The sequence below is a fragment of the Drosophila novamexicana genome, unplaced genomic scaffold (genome assembly GCF_003285875.2).
Source record: "Drosophila novamexicana strain 15010-1031.04,08,12 unplaced genomic scaffold, DnovRS2.1 tig00000108-arrow-pilon, whole genome shotgun sequence".
NCBI classification, from domain to species: Eukaryota; Metazoa; Arthropoda; class Insecta; order Diptera; family Drosophilidae; genus Drosophila; species Drosophila novamexicana.
This window is the reverse complement of record NW_020824772.1, coordinates 1,371,804-1,397,984: the sequence shown is the minus strand read 5'-3', so window position 1 is coordinate 1,397,984 and position 26,181 is coordinate 1,371,804. Positions and strand designations below refer to the sequence as shown.

Sequence of the window (26,181 nt, the reverse complement as noted above, 5' to 3'; positions counted from 1 at the left end):
GGGATTTGCCCTGATGCTCAAATAGAAGACAGGTAGGGCAAAAATAAACGAACCCCTTGTGCCGCCTCTGTGCCCTGCTAAATGCTTAAAGAGAAGAATTTTCTATGCGCTGTTTTCTTTTTTTTCCATATTTTTTTGGCATGCATGTGAGATTTTTGAAATATAATACTTTGTCTTTTATGGAACTAAATGTGTAGGAAAAATGTATCAAGATTCGTCAGCTCGAAGATTAATGACCCCAGGCAGCGCTTGGGTTAAGTATAATTACCTAACTTAATTAGTTGTTACCTGGCAAACCGCGTGGCCAGAGCAGAGTTTATTGTTTGTTTTTGTTTTTCCGTTCGTTTGCCTTTTCCTAGAATTTGTGACCATTGCCATTGGCCTGGACAGAGTTGAGCGGCTGCGTCTCGTGCGTTTCGCGCAGCTCTTTGCCCGTCTCCAGATACGCATCCGCCGGCTGCTTCTTGCCGAATCGCTCGCCGTCGGCAATTGTCTCCAACGTGGGCCTGTTGTGCGTCTCGGGCAGCAGCAGCGACAGACAGCCGGCGGCCAGCGAGAGGGCACCATAGATTACGAGCGGCAGTGGCGGCCAGAGGATGGCCAAGGCATTCAGATAGGGTGCCAGCATGCCCGTCAAGCGCGAGACCATGGAGGCAGCACCCATGCCCACGGTGCGCACCACCGTGGGGAACTGTTCGCTGGAGAAGAGATAGATGGTGCCATAGGAGCCGGTTATGGCCAGCTTGCCCACCATGGCGCACGTCACAGTCAGCCAGTGCATATCCTGCGGCACAATGATGGTCAGCAGTAGGCTGACGCCGGCAACCAGCATGCAGCCGCAGAGTATCGAGCGACGACCCCATCTGTTGAGCGTCAAGAGCAAAAAACAGTAGGCAGGTATTTCGACGGCGCCGGAGATCACAAAGTTGAGCAGCACATTGCCGCCCAGGTTGTTGGTGCTCCAGGAGAGACCATAGTAGACGCCGGTGCAGACCAGCCAATCGAAGAAGATGACCAGCGTCTTGCGTCGCAGATTCGGATAGTGCAGCAGATCCCATACAGAGGGTGGCCTTGCCTCCTCACAGTCATCATCAGTCTCATCCTGGCCCAGCTTCTGCTCCTCTTTGCAGCTGGCGCCTTCATCTAGCAACGCCTCTAACGCATCGGTCGTTATGTCCACACGATTGAAACGCGCCGCCTTCTGTATGACTTGGATGGCATCAGCCTTGCGTCCCTTAGACAGCAGCCAGCGCACAGACTCGGGTATAATCCAATAGTAGCACATGAACAGCAGCCCGGGCAGCGTCAGCGCAATCTGCAGCCAGCGCCAATCGTGGATGAAGTAGGCGAATGCGGCCGTCAGCATGTAGCCTATGGAGAAGAACATCATCACAAAGATGCCAGCGTACAGACGCTTGGCGGGACCGACCATTTCCATGGCTATCACATAGGCCACCAGGAACACGCCGGACGTGGTGGAGCCCACAACGATGCGCGCCAGGGTGTAGCTGAAGTATTCTGGCGCCACGCCCGCCACCACACCGAAGATCACCTGAATGACCAGCGAGGCAAAGAAGATGGGCTTGCGTCCGTACTTGTCGCTCAGCTGGCCAAAGATGATGCTGCCCAGCAGGACGCCCAGCATGAACATCGAGTCGCTGGTGGCCGCCAGGAAGCCGCGATCACAGACCAGATCGAACTCGGTGACGGCGCTGTTCTGGTACCTGGACTGGTCATAGATGTAGCGACTGCAGCTGTGCGTGTCATTGCTGGTCCTGTAGTAGCTACCGTTGGCATATGCCAGCTCGTAGTAGGCGCAGTTGTCCGTGGCCGGATAGGCGAGCTCCTTTAGCTGCGCGGGCAGCTCATAGCTGGCCGATTCGTCCAGATCCGTGGGCAGGGCACAACGGAAATCCGGCTTGGCGAGCAGAAAAACGCCGGCGAGCTTATGAAAGGCAACCGGTATGGATGTCAGACAGATCAGCGTATAGATGATCATCTGATACCGCCCGAAATCGCCCAGCTGCACGATAACCTCATCGTAGCCCATTCTCAGCTATGGCTGTCGTTCTGCTGTTCTGTTCCGCTTAACTCGACTGGCCGCTCCGGCAGCCCGTGAATCACTGAGGGTTTCTATTTCTATTTGCTTTCTTCGAGTGCGTATCTCGTGACGTTTTGCCGCTCAGCAGCGCGTCGCCGATGACGTGTACCTTGTACTCTGGACGCGAACGCGGTCGGACCAAAAGCTCAGCGAGCGCGCTTTGGTCAACAGACAAAACAATAGGAACAAATGCTGGCCGCTGCGCCGCAATTATGGGCCACAACACGTGTTTGTCAAATTTTTAAAGTGCAGAGCTGACGCAAAAGAAATGCTGGCGATTAATTCGCAATTTCGCAATTCCGCAGAAGAAACGAACGAACGGAAGAGAGCTAAGAAATTGAAGACCGAGGCGAAGCGTTTGCCCGCACACCGAATGGGAACTAAGCTGCGCGATTGAAGGCCGGCCAAAGACTGAGGCAATATTGTTGCCGACAACGACGACGACGACGACCACGACGCGATACCTTCCGATAGACTGGCCCATATATCCAAAAGCGAACGAGTATCCATCATGCACATGCTCGACGCGAAGCGAAGCGACGCTCTGTTTGTATCGGAGAAATGTTTATCCAGCCCAGAGAGAGAGAGAGAGAGAGAAAGAGAGAGAGAGAGGGGGCCGAGTGGCAGAGGGAGAGCTACCCCAAAGCATTGTTGGTAACAAAGCCAGAGGGGTTTCGAACGGGTTTTCACTTTAGGAACGGGCCAACTGAGCCAATATGACGCACCACTCGAGTATATCACATGTCCATCATGCTCCCAGACAAATTGTATAGTCTTATTTATCTAGACAGACTGCAGCTATGGAGCTGCACAAATAGCATTTGTACTTCCTGCAGATACATTATAATCGATGGCAAATATATTGTAAAAGTTCTACGTTCACTTTTGCTGGCAGCCCTGGCTTAAATTCTTGCATGTTATTGACATCAATGCAAGCCAAGCCGCCATACAAGTCAAGTAACACTTTTTGGACAATATGTGTGTGAAGATACCCTGGAATTTTTATGCCAAATCACATGGATATACTCTTGTAATAGATCAATAAGGAAAGCTTTTACAAAATCTGTCCGTTTCCCAGCTGGCAACTTTTATCCCAATATATCATCATTAATGTTCTTGCCTTTGACTAAGAGGTATTTGGTAGTCGTCCAACTTTGGGTGATTGATTTTTTGTTGAAGCATTCTCAGACGTGCGCTCAAATAAATAATGCCAAAGTTCTCGAATGGCTGCCAGTACAGGTTTCGACTTACGATAGCAGTTAATATGCGGCCGGGTTCATTTAACTCAATATTTCAATTCGGCATTTGTCAATGGCAATTATCGATTTATGGCAAGTCAATTGAGTAGAAATATATATTGAGAATCAGGCTGTACCAGCACCGAGCATCGTACGATATCTGCGTTACTATAATCAAACAGTCTCAATTAGACTCAATTAGTCGGCAGAATAGGGCTCGGGAGTTCCAGAAAATGCTGAAACTGCAATTCGATTCGATTTGGGTTTGAGTAAAAGAGTCATAATATACCTTAAAGGTTATCATCGAGCACAGATAGTCCCGATCTTATACCACATTTATGTAATCAAAGCTTTAACAGAAAAAAGTACAAAAAAACCGAAATTACATTTTATTTAATTACTTTGAACGATAAACCAATTATTTTATTACGTATTACCGAATCAGCTTGGAAGAGAAATGTATTTCTGTATGTTTATTTATTTTCGGAGATGAAAGCAGCTGAGAAATATTGTAGCTAATTAATCCATTAAGAGCAATGTTTACGGGCGAAACAAATCTCTCAGCGTCCGCAAGCCGCAAAATTCCAATTGAGGGCAACTTTGTAAAAAATCTAAAATTCATCAATTGCTCGTGCGCCCCGAATTTTCAACAAAAAGTGGCATGATTGATGGCCAAGTGGTTGGCCTAAGTCTTGTAAGCATTGGCCAATGCAGATTTGTAAACTCAAGAACTGCATTTCAATGCGAGACAGAGTTACATTTGAGATTAAAGCAAAAAAAAACTTGCCATTGCCATTTAAAACTAGATACAAGTCAAAGAATTCAAGCTGGTTAAACAAATCGTTGTTTTCATTGCAGCCTTTCAGGGATTGCGATTGCTAAAACTCCACTATTATGTCTAATGCATGTCAAACTGTATTGAAATTCATGTTAAGTGGACCCTAGACTTGAGAAAATTATTTAAAAAAATATTACAATCAATTACCAGCTATAAATTTGCTACAGAAAGCAATTAATAAACATTGCTTGATGTCATAAGAGATTAAACATGACGAAGTAGGCTGGCTACATTTACAATTCAAATTTCGATTTACCGCGCAAATGCCTGTAGATTAAAGATATCGCACACTCTTATCGGCATCACGTCGATTGTTGCTCACCATAAATGTATCTATGCAATCTAAAATGTCGCTAGCATCATTTATGGAAGCAACACAAAAAACCATGCAAAAGAGCGGCGGCGTTCATATTTCTAAGCTACTCAGCATGCGGCTATGGAAATGTTGCGCAACATTCTTCAAAATGTTGCAGCACTGTCATGAAAATATCGTATGCATTATCGTGCTATCGATGTATGCATGCCATTTTGAGTTTGGTACCGATAACGATATGTCGAATTGGACATCGCGGGCAGTCGAAAGATTAACATCGGACGCTGCGGTCGGTGCGCGCACTCAGCGCAATTAAATACGAGATCACATGAGATTTACTTAATAAACAAAACACTCCATTTAAATACGTCAACACAAAATTGTGTACGAGGGCATTTTCGCCTTCTGCAGCACATCACACTGCCAACTGGCAAAACAAATTAATAGAAGCCAAAAAACGGAAATTGGCGCGTGTTTTTATCCAAATTTGTTCGTAAGCATTCGGTTCGATTGTGTTTAATATTTTGCCAAAACGGAAAACGGGCAAAACAAACAAAACGAGCGAACCTGAAATCAAATATAAAGAAAAGACACCGGCTAAACGCTCCACAACGGCGCAGCAGCGGAAGCAGCAGCAATAAAAACAGCAACAGGTAAGCGCAACGGATTACAACAACAACAATAACTCATATTTGCCCTTTTGGCCGAGTTCCAAACTATGAGCTTGAGTTTGGTTTGCTTCGTTTCTGTTCGTATTTGTTTGTTGCCGTTTTGTATACCCTGTACGCATTGAAAATGAGTTAATAGCTTGGTACATATGTACATATGTAACATGCGGAAATATAACCAACTTCAACCTTATAAATTGTATCAATCAGCATCAGCAGCCGGAATAATAGTTCTCAAGGATCACCCTCAGATTAGATTAGATTTAGTTTTGACCTTTGCTCCATTAACCAATAAAATCGACTTACATATACATAGCGCTGGGTACAGGGTATTCGCTGGTCGCACACTCCCGACTAGAGCCTCTTGTTTTCTGTTGCGTTGGCGTTTTGGTTGCAGCAGATAGGCAAAAACGAAAACGCCGACTGCTGCACAAAACGTGACCCTGAATCGATTGGAAAAGAGGGCGCAGACGCGACATCCTCGCGGGGGTGAAACGACGTTTAATGTCAACAAAGACACCACCAACCGCAGCAGCAGCTGTCTCACCCGCACACACACACACACGCACACAGACACATATGCTATATATAGAATGTAAAGTCAAAAGGCAGAGCAAAAGACTCAAAACTCGAAAGATAGATTTGTATTGACGCCGGCGCAGTCATTATATGAAAACGTAAGACATTGTCCAGGGTCATTTTAATTGAGTGCGGAAATGAGCGTCTGAAGCCCCCCAGGCTGAAGGAGCAAATGTTCAGCCGAGTCGCTTACTGATGCCAGGCACATTTTGCTATTTAATTACGTTCCCTGAAAATGGAAACTAAAGACGTGACAAGCTCCTAGCGCATGCGCGTTTCCCTGTTAATCCATCACAAACAAAGGCTTCGCTCTCTGTCGCCCTTTCTCTCTCTCACACACACACACACATGCGTCCTCTCCCAAAGGTACACACACGCGGCACACAGATGCGCAGGCTCAGCAGTGCGCGCACTAATACACGCACATTTTACATTACTAATTAGAGATGGGCGCGTATCGTATGGGCGAGTGAGAAAATAATTGTTTTTCTTAGAGCTATAATATTAATTGTTTTTAAAGACACTGTATAATAAACATTTATTTAACTTTTTATGTTGATTTCCATCAAATATTCCGCAAATGTGGCCACAGAGGTGCACGAAATTTAAACACGTTGTGTTGGATCGTGTCACGAATCAAAACACGAAGCACGCTCAACTCCAGCACGGAGACACACAGCTATTTATATATTCGACAGCTCTGGTGTAAACACATTTGCAGAACTTGCATTCTGAAAGCCAATTAACGGGTTTAGCTGTACGACAATAACAATTTTTTTTTGTATTCTATATTTTTGGTTTCATATCTGGCCAAAAAGTTCATTGTTCGCCGTGTCACCCCTCGAGTAGCCGCCCGCTGATCGAGCAGCGCTGTGCACGCGCCACAGAACTGACACGACGATTCGTTCTCAAAATGTGATCGCCAATTGTTGCGATACACGTCCTTTGTCAAGCCCGACAGCTGGCCAACTTCCTCTGCCCAAAAAAAAAAAAAAAAACGAATAAATGTTGGCCAGACAACAATAGGGTTAGCTCCGTGAGAGATGCTCGTTAACCGAACAACGCCCCATTCAAGAGCATCTAAAGTGCGCTTGTGCGTTAGGAAATTTGCATATAATAAGAGAGAAACAGCTGTAGGTCACAGTGAAAGTTGCTGGATTAATTGCTGCCTTTGTTTCTTAGACACTGGGATTAGCATAAACCTACATATGCCTGTCTTACATATATTTTTCTTGTTTGTTTATCTTTCGATTATATCAAAACAAACTTCCGAAATGACTTAAGCTTAACTGAGATGTATCGCAATTTCCATTTACCACTTTTTTATTTTGATATCGCAAAATGTAACGGCATATCTGAAAATATGGGTGGGATTATAAATTAATCAAGTTAATTCACATTAACTTTTGTGGGTTAGTTTTAAAGCTTATTCAGAGTCAGTAGAAAATAAATATTAAATTTTCTGAAAAAAAAAAGATGAAATTAACAGAAAATCAAAATTTTTATGGTTTTTCTAAGCCAATAGTTGCAGTTTTTAAAATTCTATATCTATATCGTATAATTTCTGGATTATTATATTTTATAGAATTGAAATTTTGACGAGCTACGAAATACTTGCATTTCATTTTCCCATATGTCCATTTATGTTTCTGCACTAGTTGTCTTTTTTTTCCATATTCACAAATATCAGTATCTTGATTTTGTGTACGACCGTCTCACTGACAGCTGCACCATGCTAGATAAGAAGATAAGATTAATGAAATGATAACAGGTTGATTGGCAAGAACAAATACATAGCTCTGTATGCAGCTCACATGTTCTCACACATGCCCAAAATAAAAATGGCCCTAAACGCGTTTAGTTTATCTAAGTGTGTTTAAGGAAGTACTGAAAAGTATTCTTTAAAAAACTAACTAGCTGAAGATAACTGATTAATAAAAGGTTTGCTTGAGTATTTAAACATTAAGAATAAAATTGTATGATTTTCGAGTTAAGGTAAAATTCACAAAATTTCATGAACCTTTAATTTGTTTATATAGATCTTATACACATTTTAGTTTTTTGCAAATAAAGACAATAAATACGTTTTTAAAGGCACTTTGTGAGCTGCGTACCAGCTTGCAAAAAGTAAACACTTTCTTCCCTTTTTGTTTGGCTAGCTGCGTAAAGCAAAAAGAAAGAAGCTATCGCAATAAATGATAAATGCAGAGCATTTGTTTATTTACGTACTTAGTGCGTTTCAGAAGTGCACTTGCCAATTTGTGGAGGCCGCGATTTGTGACAGCCAAATGCGTCACGTTTGAGTAATGGAGTGTCTAGGGGGGAGGATCAAATGAATCTCAGCAAAACATATGGAAAATCTGTGAGCATATGTTGTGCTGCAGCAAGACAAATGCATGTGTGATGGGGCTCCAGTGAATCCGTCAGCATATGGCGTGGACTACCCCCTGGGAGCTGATGCCCCTCGGCAGCTGTTGTTGTTGTTTTAGTTGTTGTTGTTGTTGTTGTTGTTGTCTTCATGCCTGCTGCAGTTCGATGGAAATTCATGTTACTGTAAATGGGAGCTGTAGTAGGAAATGGCGAGCATTAATTGTTTCACTTTTCAATTGTTTATTGCTGGCTTTTCCTGTTTTTCACCCCATTTTTGTTTTTGTTTTATTATTTTTTTACGCTCAGCGTCTGCATTAATTGGTTCCACTTGCGCGAAGTTTAGCAGCGAAAATACAAATCTTTGGCCAAACTTGAAAATCAAACTCCAATTTGCAGGCGAGTCGTTGAACTGGGAAAGGTTGGTGTGCTCCAAGATCAAGTTAGATATCAATATTTGGAGCTTTCGACCTGCATGTTGGTCAAAAAAAAAACAAAGCTATCTTAGGCTTTGAGCGATTGTTCATAAAAGAGCCATATGATATAGCAGTCAGGTTCGATATCTTAGGAGAATAGTGAAGATCACAAGAGCTGGGTATGGACTAGATACAGCAATAAATCTCCTGTTAGCCGGACAAAATTTACCTATAGATCGTTGTAGTCACATACGATATGTCGGATATCTTAGGAGAATAATGAAGATCACAAGAGCTGGGTAGGGCCAAGATACTGTGAGAACTCTCCTAAATAACACTCAAAAAGGTGGATGCACCTCTTAAGCCGAGAAAATGTCGCTCAATATGGGTTTTTTCAGATATCTTAGCAGAGCAGTGAATTGAACAACGGCTGGGTATGGATACAGTAAGAACTCTTTTAAGCAAACACTCCTGTGAGGAGAATGTCCCTTTAAAGCGGCCAAAATGTACCTGAGGATCGTTGTCCGGCCATCAGAATTTTCACTAAATATTCTCTAAGAAAAGAGTTTTTCATAAAAACGTTTATTCCCAAGTTTTTTCTAAAAAAATTGGAGTGTTCTTGATAAGATTTTGCTTCTTTAGCATGGTTGAACTAACAAATGATCAATTTAGTGACAAGAACTGACTGATCGTTCATATTGCAGCTTAAGATATAGTGGACAGATACTGCTAATAACCATATTAATATACTGCCTGTAACAGTAAAAGGGGCCTATGTAGCGATATCTTTAAATCTGAGAGACTAGTTTGACGGACAGACCATTCGGCTGCTGATATTTCCCTGCGTTGGTCAAATCGTGACTAAATTAGAATACCCTCGATATAAAAACCAAAGCTAAAAACCTCGAAGCCAAAACTCAACTCGTTTTGGTAGCTGAGCTGTGCCGCATGCGCAGCATTTTGTTCGTTGCTTTACGGTACAGTGAACTCTAGCTCCGCTGCCAGCCTGAACCCGTGCGTGGCTGAAATCATGTTCCTGTGACGTTTGAGCCATAAATTTAACAGCTGCTGCTGCTGCTATTGTTGCAAATGTAATTGCTTTTCGAGCATTTCCTCTCATTCGCTCTGGCCTTTTTCGAAGATAGCTTTTGTGAGTTTTTCCGAAACCGAAAAACTTGGGGCTAGTTAGCCGCATGACTCATCAATGCTGGCAGTGCTTTTTTCTGCAGCTATTCTTTCTTTCTATTCGCTTTTTATTATTTCTTATTATTGTTATTTTTGTGCTGCATTTGGCCGGGGCAGCTGCAACAGTGCTGGAAAACAAGTTGAACTGGTTGCCACTTGCCACCATTGCGAAAATCCGTGCAACTGATATGCGCAGTTGCATGTGGACTGCTGCGGCTGCTGTTTGCCACGGTTCTGGTGGGCCCCCGCGTTCGAATCGGGAACCTGTCGCAAAAGCCACATGGACATTGGCACCGTTAGCGTCCCTGGGCCGAGCCTGCTGCTGCTGCTGCTGCTGCTGCCACCGAGTCCGACTGGTTGAACTTGATATTGAAACGCAGAAACGTGGCACTGACCATTAAGGCTGAAACTTGTTTTAAGCCCAGCCATTTCTTGGCCAATAGCATTAGCATTCGCACTCAAAAGAGTTCTTGTTTGTCGCGCTTCAGCACACCAAACGTGATAGGATTCCAATGAAATTCTTTCCTTCGTTTGCCTAACTGTGCTAATATACTAGTTCTGTAATTTATTGTTTACCTTGTGACGTCACAGTTGCCTGCTTCCATTGCTTTATGGCTTTTACCTGCAGAAAATGTCGCAATTATTACACAATTTGTTTTTTTGTCGACTCGGCTGTCTTCGCTGCTCTGTTTTTTATGCCACAAGCAATTCAAAATTGTTATTTTCAACGCTGAAGAATGGGAAACGAGCTTGGTTAGCTCTGGGTTATGAAATTATGGCAATTGTTTGGCTTTTTGTTGTTTGCATGCAATGTTTCTACATATGTATATATACGAGGAAATGTCGCGAGTTGAAAACCTCAATGCGAATAAGTAGGGTAGGGTTGCATATGGGCCAAAACAGTGCAATGAAAGAGGAAGACAAAATACGCCAGTTTTGCAACAATTGTCACGTTTTATAGAAAATCAATTTGAGAATTGGCTGTTCATGTAAATCAAACAAGAAAGTACGGCTAAGACTTAATGCCCTTATAAGCATTTGCCCTGCAACATTACAGATTTTTGAGTAAAGTGTAAAGTTTTTCCTATGCTTCTAACTATATAATTAAGCTAGTAAATTACGGATTTGTTCAAAATATCTGGATAAATAAACAAGTTTTGGGAGAAACGAACAGACGGATAATTGGACATAGCTTTATGAACCCGACTGTTGAAGCTGATCAGGAATATATATACTTTATTGGGTCGAAGATGTCTTCTTCTATGCATCACATATACCATTACAAAACTCTAACACCCTCCACAAGGGTATACAATATTATTGAAAGAAAAACCCACATGCTTTCAACTCGTTGATTGCTTCGATAAAAGTCAAATTTTCGATCAAACCAATAAATCTATATAGCTATCAGATTGATCAGAATTCATTCACAGTTGCATCAGACATCTTTCAATCTTTGAAGATTGATAGCAAATTCGACACCATAGACTGCCGCTTGACAAATTGATTACCCATTGGCGTAACAAATGTGCTTATGTATATACATATTTTACCATTCGGCCCATCTAGCTAGCCCAACTGTTGGGCCGTTATACATATTTTTAACCATGTTTTGTTGTTGCTGGCACGTTGCGCAATGCAACAGAATGCATAACAAAGCACACGCCAAAACAATAGACACATAACGAACAACATGATTATTAATTATTTAGAGTCAACGGCACTTGCTGGCCCTTTGGCTTCGGCTTTGGCTTTTGAATCTGGGCTCGGTGTTGAGCCTTTGGCTAACCGGAAGGTGCGTAGCGCTCGCAATGGTAGACTAACTTCCATTAAGGGCTATCACAGCACAGTTACAACTGCAATTGCAGCCAGGCCATGAATAATCTTTTATGAGTCACCTGAGGAAATGATTTGTAAATTAAATAAATATTTCTTGGTAGCTAGAAACGGCACCAAAAAGCTTCAACCATATATTTTTTTATCAGCATCTTTAGGTGAATACACGCATAATATGTATACCTTCAATAGTATCCTCTCGGGCATTCCAAATTGTTCTACAAACATTTTTCGTATGCGAGATGAAAATGTGTTTATTTTATTTTGTTAAAAAAAATACAAAAAGTAAATTTTCCAGCTTGTCAGGTGTGGGGTTCGAACCCACGCTCTCTCTCGAGAACCAGAGCTTAAATCTGGCGCCTTAGACCGCTCGGCCAACCTGACTTGTTGGACGAGTTGCTCTAAACGTGCTACATAAGCAACGTTGTGAACATTGGCTAACAATTTTCACGTATACATTTGTATTTTTGTTTCTCACACAGACACATACCTCACTGAGGGTGAGTATTAATTTATGTGTGTGCGAGAATGTTGCAGACCAAATGTATGTTTCCTCTAAGCATTGATATTGTTTTATGGTGGATGAATTTTGTGGTATTTAGTATGCTTGTTTATTGCTTAACAATAAATAAAAAGTTTATTTAGTTAAATAATATTTCTCAATTAATGCAAAACAATTTCATACTAGCACTTGTACATTGCCTTCTGTACATGAATAGCTAGTACAAACAGCGTTTGGCTATTTTTATATCGCGCTCGCGCAATAAAATCGTTTTTGTACTTTTTCGTTTTTGTATATACACACTTGTACCCATATGCAAGTAGGTTGATAAAAAAAAAATAAAAACAGCAGACAGCTGACAGGCATAAAATGCTTTATTTTTCCCTCTGACACAGCGGGAGTCAACCCTCACGACACATACGTTTGTCACAGCGCAGAGCACGACGCGCTCTTCGTATCTCTCTCTCTCTCTTTCTCTCTCTCGCGTGCTGCATGTATAATTGCCGCCTGTTCAATTGTTGCTTTCAAATATAAAGCTTTTTTAAAGCTTTGGCTTTTTGTTTATAGGGCGTTAAGATGCATCTGCTGGGTGATATCTTATGCTTATTTACCGTTAAATTTTCAAAGCTTTCGTAAAGTACCTTTCGCGTCTTAGCTTTAAATATAAATGCAGTTAAAGTTCGACAACGAAGGGCATCTCTCAAGCAGCTGTTGCGCCTGTGAATAACTCAATTTGAAGCATTGCAATGAAATAAACAGCCAGCGGGGGCGCCGCGTAAATTATACCGGAAGTTGTTATGTCATGCCAAGCGGCACTGTCATTGCATTTGTGATTGTGTGTATGTGTGTGTGTGTGTTTGGCCTTTGTCCGTCTCCGTTTGCAGTTGCGATAGCTTCCTGGTGGCGACTCCAGTCGCACTTCAGCGAAGTGTTACAATTTTTGCCATTGTTTGTGGCTTGAATTGGATCATAAACAGAACTCTTGCGGACTTCACTGTCAATTTGCCCGGCTCTAGCACGCAAATGGAATTATTACTGTGCCACCCACAAGCACACACTGGCACACGCACACACACACACGGCAATTGCGGATTCGGCGCAGTTAACGCCGAACGCTGCCGTTTATCGTTTACGATATGCGATGCGCAACAACAACCCCGAAAGTCGTAAACGAACATCCTGCTCCGTTTCCACACAGAATCCGCAGACGCATCAGTGCAATTCGTGAGCTCGTCGATTGCAGTCGCAACGCACGTGCTTCCTTTGCGGGTCATTCGTTGTCGGGGCGGGGTTGCCAAAGAACTCGGTTACTGGGTGAAAACTGCAGCAACAACAACAACAACAACAATAAAAGCAACGACCATAATAAGATCCAGATACATCGAATGCAGTCAACACGTACACGAAAACACGAAACTTTTTGCCAGATATACATTTATGCATATTATCCCCATTTCTCAATCTCCAGCTCATCTGTTGTCGATGATATCGCTTGGCGCGTAATGTAGGTCAGCAACTGCAGTAAATTGTGCAATAAAGTTTCACACTTTTCCATATGCTGGCTGGCCGCCAGGAAAATTCAATTAATGCATTGTAATTGATGTGAAAATCCAGCGAGAAAAGCGAAAACGTATTCTCGTTTGGGTAATAGCTGTGAAATTATCCAACAGTCAAGCAGGCCAAATGTGCGAAAGTGTAAGCCAAAGCGAGTGAAAAGTGTTTAATCGATAGTGAAAATCAAACAGGGAAGCAGCTGCCAGGCTCAAGCATAATAATAACAATAATACACTCACACACACACACACACACACACACACACACACACACACACACACACAAGCGCTCACACACAGAACGGTTTCAGACCCAGGTCAACCCCCTCGTACACATACTTAGCTTAGTTCAAAGTGCACTCAACTGCAGCAGCACCCCCGTGCGTTACTTCTTGCCTGCTGACTCAACCCTCAACCTTGGTGCATTGCACTGCAATTAACTCATTAGTCCATACTAATACACACACACACACACTCACACACACACAGAAACTAAGCTCACAACATGGATTTCTATACCAATAACAAGGCGCAGCATGACCCCAACTCTGGTGAGTTTTATAAATTTTGCAATTAATTGCCGCAACTTTCATTAGACGTAATCTTATCTGCTACCAATTGGTCATAATGTCTGTGTTTGTTGCAATTAATTTTTAGCTAATAATTGATTGGCGCTCATAAGGAGCTATCGCACATTGTTGGCCCAGACGAGTTATCAAAGAAACAAAAGTTCCCGGAAAATTATACTGACAGCTTTATTTATGGGATTGAATACGTACGATTAAATATATCTATAAGATAGAATTGTTGTCAAATTCAAATTTAGTTATTTTTAAATTGGAAGCATTATAAATGATATACCGATCTAAGTCGATAATTTGGTTCGTCTGCAAAACGGTCTCTCAGTCTTAGATATATCTAGTTACAACTTGAGCTAGTTTTGCCAATTCGCTTCAGGCTATTCATGTATCGGAATCGGTATAATCGGACGGATATATTATATACCTGTCATAGAAACTATAGATCGAGCTAAGAGAACCTTCACCAAATCGGCAATTGTGAGCTTATCTATTCTGCCAATACTTCTACGACGGAATACTACTATAATGTATAGATCTCATAGGTGGAGAATTAAGTTTTTGGTTATTTGGATAACAAGTTGCATAACAAGTTTCGATTTTATTTTTACTTAATATTTTTTGAAAATGTTGAAATTCTTGGAAGTAACATGTATCTTTATCTCCACCAAATCGATTCAAAAACGGAATTTTAATTTTGAATGAACCCAACCTTTAGCGGATTTGTCAGATAAAGATCAGCCAATCTTAAGCTTCAACCGAACCATATTTCGTTTGTATAAAATACTTGTTTTTTTTTTTTTTGCTGTTTGAAAATAATTTTGTACAACTTTAAACAACGCAAATATTTGCTGGGTTGGCATGGTCTTTAGACTCTAATATACAAAACGTATTGCTCAGAATGACCAGAAAAAAACAAACATATTGAAGCCGAGAACATTTTTATTGACATTTCACAATTGATTTCTTTTGACAGCGGACAGATAAAACCTATCATCAGGTGCATTGGCCGTAGATTGATATAAAGGAATGGGGTTACCTGCTGTGAACGATTTGGAACCGATTAAAACAAAACGATTTATTTATGACAAAAGCAACGATCTGCGACTTGGGTTTGTCGCTGCAATCATAGACAAAAGTAAATCCCATGCACTTCTACGCAGCACTTTGGCTAATGCTTAAGCAAATGGCCGTGCTTTCAATTACAGTAATAAGTGACTAGCACGGCGGACTAGGCACGCAACCAGGGCTGATTCACTAGATTCGTGGGTGGGTGGGCTGCCGGAAAAGGGCGAGACGATAAACATTGTGCCGATGATATCACCGCACAGGCAAAAAAAAAAAAGCAAAAACAAAAAGTACACTATGCATAAACAGGCCACAAATCACAGAGGCGCGTCTGCCCTCTCCGGCTGCGACCTGGCTAATTGGACTCTTTGGCTGGTCAAAAAGTCAGTGCAGGTGCTCGGGTTACGCATACGACCCGGTCAAGAAAGCAGCCCAGCCGTGCCAAAATAAGCCTGTTAGCTATACACACAGTCAGCGGCAGCCCGATGCAGGTGCCATTCATTTACTGTGCACAAAGGCCGCGGCTTCACATTTCATAAGCCTTTGCCGTCTTCTACACTGTGCTTAAACATGACTTTGCTTTTTCTCTGTGCTGAAGCCTCCACCTCCGCCGGTCTATGTGTGTTTCCCAGGTGGCGCACCTTTGCCGCCTGTCTCTTGGCCATTGTCAATGTCGCCCTCAAGCATTTCCTCCGTCATCAAGACGCTTATGTTTTTATACTATGGTAAAAGGTTATTATAATTTTCTTGCGAGGCATGTAACGCATAGGCAAAGACGTGTACATAAGGTATATATGTATATTCTTGATCGACGCATCGGGGTCCATCATAACCATCAACAGCAACAAGGTATGCGCACCAAGGGTGCGATTTGAGATTCGAGGCTTTAACCACTTGAGAATTATAAGCAACGATTCTTGATCACTTTTAGCTGCCGTATCGATATAGTCAGATCTGACTCCTGTAGGTCCTTCTTATTCGAGCAGCACATATGCGGAAGTTGGCCGGACCGGACCATGGTATCATAGAGCAACCACAGGAACGATAATTTTACCCTGCTCCTTCTTATATTTACAAGGGTATTTAATCGTCGGTGTGCCAAAGATAGCTGTACTGGCTGTTATTTTTTGTAGCTGCTGCCACACTTGGCTGCTTCTGCTCGTCGTCTCTGAGACTCTGAGACTTGCACAAAGATTGTCTCCCATTTCCACTTCTTTCTTTGGCTATGCAATGCAATCCCTGTCAGAATGCAACTCGGCAACTTCGTGTCTACGTAAACGGCCATCAAATGTGGCATTCATCTCTCACACACACACACGCTCGCCCTGCTCCTCATAGGCAACTTCATTTTATTTTGTTTTTGCGCAATTTGCAATTTATGCCGACGTCTCATGCAGAGAGCAGTGCAAAGATGCCACTTGGGCAGACAAATTGTGGGCACAGAGGCAACTACTCCAAGGCGTCATCATTGCCGTTGCTGACATGCATACAAAAAAATCAAGGCAGGAACGATAGAGGCATGGGCTGTGTGACTATGCGCATACCCTGTAATCAAATGACAAGTTGCCTGATGAAAACTTAAATGTGAGCTAGAGTTCTAGCCGGAGCATAAGCAAAAAATTAAATATTATTTTCAAGATAAGGTAGATTTGTTATTGCTATTTTATTTTTTATTTTGGCAAATCCGATTTCAAGTAATTCCACAGAATACCCAACTAGATTAACATATACTCTAGCTATGTATGACTCGCGCATTACAGGGTATTTTAAATTGCATATTGCAACTGAGTTTATTTTTTCTTTCACTCCCTGCATAATCAAGATTATGTTAAATTGCCTGAAAAATTGTTGTTAATTTGCCTTGCACATTATAAAGCGATTTCCAGCCATGTGCATAGGCCAAGTTCCACTTTCTTTTCACAAACTGGGCTAATTATGATGGATCAATTGCAGTTAATGGACCAGCCCGATTAATTCTGGATGGCTCTGTTTGACAATTAAGCTGAGAAAAAAGAAATAAAATAGAAATAGAGCCGAATAGCTATAAATCATTGATATCTTAATGCTGAAAGCGTTGAGATATCATATAGAAATTCGTGACGCTCTCCATTCGGAGAACTCGCGCCTTTTGTTTTGATAAGAACTGGAGTTCGAAACGTGCATAGAATAGGTCAAGCTCTGAGTCATTCGAATAATATGCTACGAGTGCCTTTCACATGCGTTTTAAAGTTTCGGAAATACTTCTTTCTACCCACAATAAAATCACAAAGCTATCTCTACAACATTGCAATTATATTTTCAAAATACACCCACGACAAGCTGTTCAGCCTAATCTCTTTCCCGCCCGAAAAAAAAAGAACCCGTCTCTATGCATCAAACAAAACAAATAAAAACTCGTTTAGCAATCATTTAATAATTTAGCACTTTGGCAAATTTTGTATCTTAATTTATGCGGGAAGAGAGCTATGCCCCGTTGTTGTCATTGTTTTGCGCTCTCCAGAAATGGGCAAAATGATTTGCATTGTTCTACGGAAACCCACTGAAATGAGAACCACCTAAACCTGACACTAATTGAGTGCGCGGACCCGAGCCAAAGCCGAGCCCAACCGAGCCATGCACCATTAACCCAGCGAACTAAATAAATGAATTTCACCTTGACGTTGTAGCTAAAATAATTCCCAACGTCATTGTCTTACCCCCCTAAACCAAGCCCCCTCCTGCCATCTACTGGGATTGGGACGCAAACGAGCGACTGAGGGCGACATCTAGCGGTTGCTGTAAGCGAGAGATTTGCGGTTTGACATCGCATATACAGTACTTAGTTATTTGTTTATATGCGAATTGTCAAACAACTCTCGGCCATAACAGGGCCGGCATTGTTAGTGGGATGAAGAGGTGGGAGGGGTTCTCTCTCTCTTGATTTGTCAACACCTACACGGTTGGCGGAGCCGTGCTTATCAACGGCACAACGCCCGTGAGTCAACGCATGACCAAGAAAGGTAACCTAGCAAACAGACAAACATACAAAATATAAAAAATTGAAGCGAAATAGGAAAAGAAACAGAAATTGCCACAAGGCGACAACAACGTCAGCGAACAAAGAACAAAAGCCAAGAGTAACAAGAAGATAGAGCGCAGCGCAGCGGGTGGGTTGAAGAGCTGCAAAACATAGAAAGGGGGAGAGAGAGAGAGAGAGAGAGAGAGAAAGAGAGAGGGATTGACGGGACAGGTAAAGTTTAATAGCTGAGAATTGCTCAACAAGAACTGCCATAAAACACCGGCCCGACCCGGCTAGCGACTGGCGGCAGAGCGTCAAAACGACCTTAATGACTGTAACTCGCATTTTCTAGGCATGGACAGAGAGCAACAGTGGGAGAGAGCAAAACATCGATCAGCGCTTTGCTAGTGATGTGTGCGTGACAAGAAAATTTTCATGCGCTTTATTATTATACATATATATCAATAAGATGGTAGTTGAATATTAATTCGTGTACCTGTAGTGTATAATAGGTTATAATATATAAGCCATCAGCTGTATCTTCTAGTCGGCATTCGAATTGTTCCACAAAATGATTTTCCTATGCGGGCGGAAAACGTACTTATTTTGTTTTGTTTGAAAAAAAAAAAGGAAAAGGAAATTTTCCAGCTTGTCAGGTGTGGGGTTCGAACCCACGCTCCCTTTCGAGAACCAGAGCTTAAATCTGGCGCCTTAGACCGCTCGGCCAACCTGACTTGTTGAAAACGGATAGCCAAAAGCCAAATAAATTGTATTTTTTAGTAGTTAGGTTTGATGTGAAAATGGGAACAGTATATCATAAAATAAAGTAAAATATGCTCAGCATATTCCTAAACGTTATTTTTATTTTCAATTACTCTACATTTATTTTTGTTAGTAATATATTTTACACCTTTCGAGCCCTAAATGAACTGCTGCAAATTCGATTTTACAATCTTCTCAAATCGGTAAGCACTCGTGACACTCCCTTCGATACGAAGCACGCTCATCTCTAGCGCTCGCGGCCCACCTGGTTGCGATCGACAGTTGCCTGCTCAGTTGCTTTTGTGAACTCTGACGACGCGGCTCACAGTCAGAGCGTTGTTGGCCGCCGCCGTCTATTACCTGTTCAACCGTGTTAGTGTCGGTGACGGCGACGGTGATAAGATTTTCATTTTGATTATTATAGAAAATCCGTAGCTAATTAGTTGGTAATACTAAATACACACTAAATGATTTAACTCGGTTTTATTCAATTGCAGTGCGCAAAATGTTGGAGGACACCCAGCTAGTTTGGGTTAGGGATCCCGTGGATGGTTATATTCAGGGTCGCATCACTGAAATCGGCGCCAAGGAGTTTGAGGTCACGCCCATCGATCGCAAATTCCCCAAGCGTACGTGTCACCACGATGACATACACTCCTCATGTGATGGACCACAGGATCACGATGATAACTGTAAGTATTGCAAATACAATACTCTATTAAATAGAGTCTATATGATTACCAAAAACACATACAAACATATACTCGAGTATTTGTGGTGTGCGCGTGTGTGTTTGTATTTAAGCTTTCGGGCCTTTATCTATTGTGTTGCTTGTGTTTGTGAATAGAACGCGGTTATATAAAGTATAGAAAAAAATTGGATATTTTATACGAGAATCGCGCCACGAAACGCATATATTATGCAGGTGCTGTGGTAAAAGTTAAAGATCTGTCAGCTATTTCCGGCAGATATTAATCTAACCAAATCTTATCTAAGCCATTTTAAACGGCAGAAGAACATCTACAATTTCTAGATAGATCAAATTACAAGCTGGGATGTGCGTATAGATATAAGTATATTTATATGTATATGTATATATCCACTTCATCTGAAGAAATGAATGGAAAGCGCACAGTCACTTTTCTGACTATACCAAGCAGAACCAGATAAACCAAACTGTCTTTAGGAGAAATCTAAACTCATGAGCTTACTGATCAGTTAAGATAGTTGTATGTTCATGGTAATTGTTCAACTTACAGCTAGAGCAATCTCACGTGTTGTTTGATGCTCCACTTCTGGGCAAGATCGTAAAACTTTAGTGTAGCTCTGGCACACAAGGCATTAAAATCTTGCTGTGATCGTTAGCTACGCTTCCGTGAAACAGTTGAGAGCGGTAAAGCACTTAAACATAACCCCCGACCCACGGCGCGCAACGGGGTGAAAGTTAACTTGCAACAGAAAATACAAGAATAATAACAATACTTACTCCAATTTGCAGGTGAGCTTATGCTGCTGAACGAGGCCACATTTCTGGACAATCTTAAAACACGTTACTACAAAGACAAGATTTACGTGAGTTAACCGACCAAATGAGTAACCTGTACATATTGCTAAATCAGTAATTCCTTTTTGCAGACCTATGTGGCTAACATACTCATTGCCGTCAATCCGTACCGTGAGATCAAGGAGCTGTATGGGCCCACTACCATCAAGAAGTACAATGGACGCTCCTTGGGCGAGCTGCCACCGCATGTGTTTGCCATTGGTAAGTCTTTTGATCCCGGGAGCAGATGTTCAGAGCTTAAGGCCTTGATTCTCTCCTTCAAACAGCGGACAAGGCCATTCGTGACATGCGCGTCTACAAGCTGTCGCAGTCCATCATTGTCTCCGGCGAATCGGGTGCTGGCAAAACGGAGTCGACCAAATATTTGCTCAAATATCTATGCTACTCGCACGACAGTGCCGGTCCCATAGAGACCAAAATACTAGATGGTATGTGCCCAGTCTTCCTTTAGAAATATGTATAATAATCATCTGCTATTATTGTTGATTAGCCAATCCCGTGCTGGAAGCCTTTGGCAATGCCAAGACCACACGCAACAATAACTCATCGCGTTTTGGCAAGTTCATTGAGGTGCACTACGATGCCAAGTGCCAGGTGGTGGGTGGATATATCTCCCACTATTTGCTAGAGAAGAGTCGCATTTGCACGCAGAGCGCTGAGGAGCGTAACTATCATGTGTTCTACATGCTGCTAGCCGGCGCACCACAACAGCTGCGGGACAAGCTTAACCTAGGCAAGCCGGATGACTATCGCGTATGTCTTTGAACAGCAAATTGTAGGTCCACTTCTCATGTTAATTGCTCTGCTTTGCAGTACCTTTCCGGTTGCACGCAGTACTTTGCCAATGCCAAGACCGAACAGCTCATACCAGACACCCAAAAGTCGACGAGCCATCAAAAGAAGGGCCCGCTCAAGGATCCAATTATCGATGATTACCAGCACTTTCAAAATCTGGACGAAGCCTTGGGCCGATTAGGTCTCTCCGACAAGGACAAAATGGGCATTTACACGCTGGTGGCTGCCGTGCTGCATTTGGGCAACATCAACTTTGAGGAGATACCCGACGATGTGCGTGGAGGCTGTCAGGTGTCGGAGTCATCGGAGCAATCACTGTCTATTACAAGCGGCCTGCTGGGCGTAGATCAGACTGAGCTGCGCACGGCTCTGGTGTCGCGCGTCATGCAGAGCAAGGGCGGTGGCTTCAAGGGCACGGTAATCATGTAAGTTAGCTGCAGTTCATCCAATTCATTTGGGTTTTCAACATTTACGTCTCATTTTTAGGGTTCCTCTGAAGATCTACGAGGCGAGCAACGCACGCGATGCCTTGGCCAAGGCCATTTACAGTCGCCTCTTCGATCGGATTGTGGCTTTGATCAATCAGGGCATTCCCTTCCAGGCATCTAACTTTTACATTGGTGTCCTGGATATTGCCGGCTTTGAGTATTTCACGGTCAACTCGTTTGAACAATTTTGCATCAACTACTGCAACGAGAAGCTGCAAAAGTTCTTTAACGACAACATTTTGAAGAATGAACAGGAGCTGTATAAGCGCGAGGGCCTCAATGTGCCGGAGATCACCTTCACGGACAATCAGGACATCATTGAGCTGATCGAGGCCAAGTCGAATGGCATTTTTACACTGTTGGACGAGGAGTCCAAACTGCCCAAGTCCTCGCCCTCGCACTTCACCGCGGAGGTGCACAAGTCTTGGGCGAACCATTATCGCCTTGGACTGCCGCGCTCCTCGCGCCTTAAAGCGCATCGCACGCTGCGCGATGAGGAGGGTTTTCTGGTGCGTCATTTCGCTGGCGCCGTTTGCTACAACACGGAACAGTTCATTGAGAAGAATAACGATGCATTGCACGCCTCGCTTGAGGGCCTGGTGCAGGAGTGCGAAAATCCGCTGCTCAAGCTGCTTTTCCCATCGGGCAGCAACACCTCTGTGCGCGGCAAGCTAAACTTCATATCCGTTGGCTCCAAGTTCAAGACGCAGCTGGGCGAACTAATGGAAAAACTCGAGCAGAATGTGAGTGGTGAACTACAAATCCAATTGTCAGCTTATTTATTTATTTGCAACCACAGGGTACCAATTTCATACGCTGCATCAAGCCCAACAGCAAAATGGTTGATCGCCAGTTCGAGGGCTCCCTGGCGCTTGCACAGCTCAAGTGCTCCGGTACCATATCAGTGCTCGAGCTTATGGAGCATGGATTTCCGTCGCGTGTGCTCTTTGCCGATCTTTACAGCATGTACAAGTCCGTGCTGCCGCCGGAGCTGGTTTCACTGCCGGCACGCACCTTCTGCGAGGCCATGTTCCAATCGCTCAATTTGAGCGCAAAGGACTTTAAGTTTGGCATTACCAAGGTGTTCTTTCGACCAGGCAAATTTGTGGAGTTTGATCGGATTATGCGATCCGATCCGGAGAATATGCTGGCCATTGTGGCCAAGGTGAAGAAATGGCTGATCCGCTCGCGCTGGGTCAAGTCTACGCTGGGCGCACTTTGCGTCATTAAACGTGAGTTATTTAGTTTTCATAGAGATTTTCCCCTTGTTGATTTTCGCTTCTATACATTTTCTCCATCTCAGTACGCAATCGCATCATCTATCGCAACAAGTGCGTGTTGACCGCGCAGCGCATTGCCCGCGGCTTTTTGGCACGGAAGCATCATCGTCCACGCTACCAGGGCATTGCCAAGATCAACAAGATACGCACCAATACGTTGAAGACCATCGAAATAGCCAGCGGTCTGAAGCTTGGACGCGACGAGATCGTCGGCGGCGTGAACGATATTTACAGGCAGATTGATGATGCCATTCAAAAGATAAAGGTTCATTTCAATGCCAGTTACTTAGGCTTTTTGTGTACTGATCTCCCGCTTCCCACAGCAAAATCCTCGTATCACCCAACGCGAAATCGACTCCATGTACACAGTGGTCATGGCCAATATGAATAAGCTGACCGTCGATTTGAACGGCAAGTTGAAGGAGCAACAGCAGGCCGAGGAGCAGGAACGCCTGCGCAAAATTCAAGAATCCCTGGAGGCGGAACGTCGTGCCAAGGAGGCAGATGAACAACGTCTGCGAGACGAGGCTGAAAACAAACGACTGTTAGTATTGGCTCTAAGCTTTTTTATCCAATGCATTTTACTTACCAAGTGTCTCAATACACAGCAAAGCCGAAATGGAGACCAGACGCAAGGCGGCCGAGGCACAGCGTCTGCGTCAGGAGGAGGAGGATCGACGCGCTGCCCTGGTACTGCAGGCACAGATGGAAAAAGAAGCCAAGGACGATGCCAAGTATCGACAGCAGCTCGAACAGGAACGACGCGATCACGAATTGGCTCTACGCCTAGCCAGCGAATCCAACGGTCAGGTGGAGGATAGTCCACCTGTCATACGCAAGTATGTTACCCAACCAAAAGACGCACAAATTGAGCAGAATTTTAGTATAGGGAATAGGATTAGGCCCTTGCAGCATTTACTTGTAAATACGGTGCTGGTGAACAGCGAATTATTTTTATTGTAAGAAAATATTCATAAGTATGTAAGGTCACTTTCGCAAGCCCAGTTAGCGTTCCACAAGAGTCTGTTTATATAAGTAGGATATCTCCGATATATTGATTACCAAAGCTAGTTCCGTATTTCGTTTGTACATACTAGCTAAATTAGCATAGTTATTATAATTAAATATGTATTGATAATTGATGAATAAGAAACTCACCAACTTTTTCCCATCCCCTACACGCCTTCTCTTCCACACAAACCACACCCCTACACAAACCAAACAAAAACAACCAACAAAACACAGTGGTGGTCTCAGTGACGCGTCTCCCGTGGGTTCCAACAAACTGATCAGGTATAGCACGCTTTATGAATTATGTTCTTTGTTTTATAAAATAAAAATTATGTTCTCTTGCTTTCTGAAAACGCTTTTACACAAACTAATTGGATTCTAAATTTTAAAAAAAAAAACGAAAAAAATTTTCTTTACTTCTACTTTACTTTTCTATATAATGTATTTGATGAACAAGTTTTTCACAAGTTGTGTCAAACATTGCTTCGCGATATTTAAATAAGTGAGTTGGTGCTGGTTTTGAAAACTTTTTATATTTAACAAATTACTAACACCTCTATGTAAAGTATGCGACTATCATTCACACTAATAGATCTGTAATACTGTATAAATAAATTGGCCATTAGTTGTAGAATTATTTAACCATTTTTAAAAACCCTTTTGTAAACGTAATAAGCATAAAAACCCATCAATAACTCACTTTTCGTAAGCATTTCGAATGCTTTTCGTATATAAAGGGACTATTATATATTTATTAATACTGTTGCATTCATTAGATCGGAGAACGTGCGCGCTCAGCAACAAGCACTTGGCAAACAGAAGTACGACCTGTCCAAATGGAAGTACTCGGAACTGCGTGATGCCATCAACACGTCCTGTGATATTGAATTGCTTGAGGTAATTTCGGTTCTTTAAAGCTAACATCATTTGCTAATCCCTGGTATTATTGCAGGCCTGTCGCCAGGAGTTCCATCGCCGCTTGAAGGTGTATCACGCCTGGAAGGCAAAGAATCGCAAGCGCACTACCATGGATGAGAATGAACGTGCACCGCGAAGCGTCATGGAGGCCGGTTAGTGCGGCATATTAATGAACTCGTAATACGTATAAGAAATATATATGCTTATATATTTATTGCAGCTTTTAAACAGCCGCCCATTGTGCAGCCCATACAGGAAATTGTGTCGGCTCAGCATCGCTATTTCCGCATACCCTTTATGCGAGCCAATGCGCCCGATAATAGTAAGTGCATGAATGCTCTCGTCTGGGTTTTTATTTAATCTCGTATTGGCTTCTACTTTAGCTAAACGTGGCTTGTGGTATGCACACTTTGATGGGCAGTGGATTGCACGGCAAATGGAGCTGCATGCGGATAAGCCGCCCATTTTGCTGGTTGCCGGCACAGACGACATGCAAATGTGTGAGCTGAGCCTGGAGGAGACGGGCCTGACGCGCAAGCGCGGTGCCGAAATACTTGACCATGAATTCAATCGCGAATGGGAGCGCAACGGGGGCAGGCCCTACAAGAGCCTTGGTGCTAAGCCGAATGGAGCAGGCATTTAAACACAATCAGCTATAGACATTCATTAATTGTGCACGTGACGAAACGATAGAAACAAATGCAGACTAACAAACAAGTTCGCCGTTTGATCATTGGTCCTGGACGACGGGTCAAAATTAGCAGTCGATACAAAATTCCATAAATATTTTTCCAAAACTTTTGATAAAAACCACGTCCAAAAATTTATGCTTAAAAAAAGATAAAACATAAATTATAAATGTGAACAGTTTTTTTCTTCAACTATATACATTTCAATAGCATACGGATTGCGTTTTAATCGCCAATTGAGCGCCAGCTGTACGCGTTCATCTATATGTATTCCATATACATGCGTATTTTTTCAATTAGTTAAGTAAATGTGTAATACGATTTAAAAAGGAAACGGCAAGTTGTATTTAGTGTTTAATGAAATTCTATTAAAATATGTATTTAAATATAACTGCGTATATTTTACAGTATTTTAAATTAAACATTCAATGCTC

At 42.7% G+C, this 26,181-nt stretch overlaps 2 protein-coding genes and 2 non-coding genes across 7 annotated transcripts; 1 reads left to right on the top strand and 3 right to left on the bottom strand.

Moving 5' to 3' along the window:
• Positions 1-315: 315 nt before the first annotated feature.
• LOC115772021 (organic cation transporter-like protein) lies at positions 316-2,515 on the bottom strand. The gene has a single exon (XM_030717954.1). It carries the CDS (start codon positions 2,048-2,050, stop codon positions 356-358), a length of 1,695 nt encoding a protein of 564 aa, XP_030573814.1. The 5' UTR covers positions 2,051-2,515; the 3' UTR covers positions 316-355.
• A 2,306-nt stretch (positions 2,516-4,821) lies between these two features.
• LOC115757706 (myosin heavy chain 95F) lies at positions 4,822-26,150 on the top strand. 4 transcript variants are annotated; one of them, XM_030698058.1, is made up of 18 exons: positions 4,822-5,143; positions 19,500-19,694; positions 20,501-20,574; positions 20,638-20,767; positions 20,833-20,994; positions 21,057-21,319; positions 21,380-21,786; positions 21,848-22,592; positions 22,649-23,081; positions 23,153-23,394; positions 23,453-23,673; positions 23,738-23,968; positions 24,375-24,422; positions 24,598-24,642; positions 24,917-25,037; positions 25,093-25,210; positions 25,279-25,380; positions 25,442-26,150. In XM_030698058.1, the coding sequence occupies exons 2-18, from the start codon at positions 19,508-19,510 to the stop codon at positions 25,699-25,701; spliced, it is 3,789 nt and encodes a 1,262-aa protein (XP_030553918.1). In that variant the 5' UTR covers positions 4,822-5,143; positions 19,500-19,507; the 3' UTR covers positions 25,702-26,150. The 4 variants fall into 4 exon arrangements, with proteins under 4 accessions (XP_030553918.1, XP_030553920.1, XP_030553919.1 ...); XM_030698060.1 differs by lacking the exon at positions 4,822-5,143 and adding an exon at positions 19,356-19,374; XM_030698059.1 differs by lacking the exon at positions 4,822-5,143 and adding an exon at positions 19,379-19,396.
• Trnal-uaa lies at positions 11,842-11,925 on the bottom strand. Its single transcript has one exon. It is a non-coding gene; the product is annotated as a tRNA-Leu (tRNA).
• Positions 18,891-18,974, bottom strand: Trnal-uaa. Its single transcript has one exon. It is a non-coding gene; the product is annotated as a tRNA-Leu (tRNA).
• Positions 26,151-26,181: the final 31 nt, after the last annotated feature.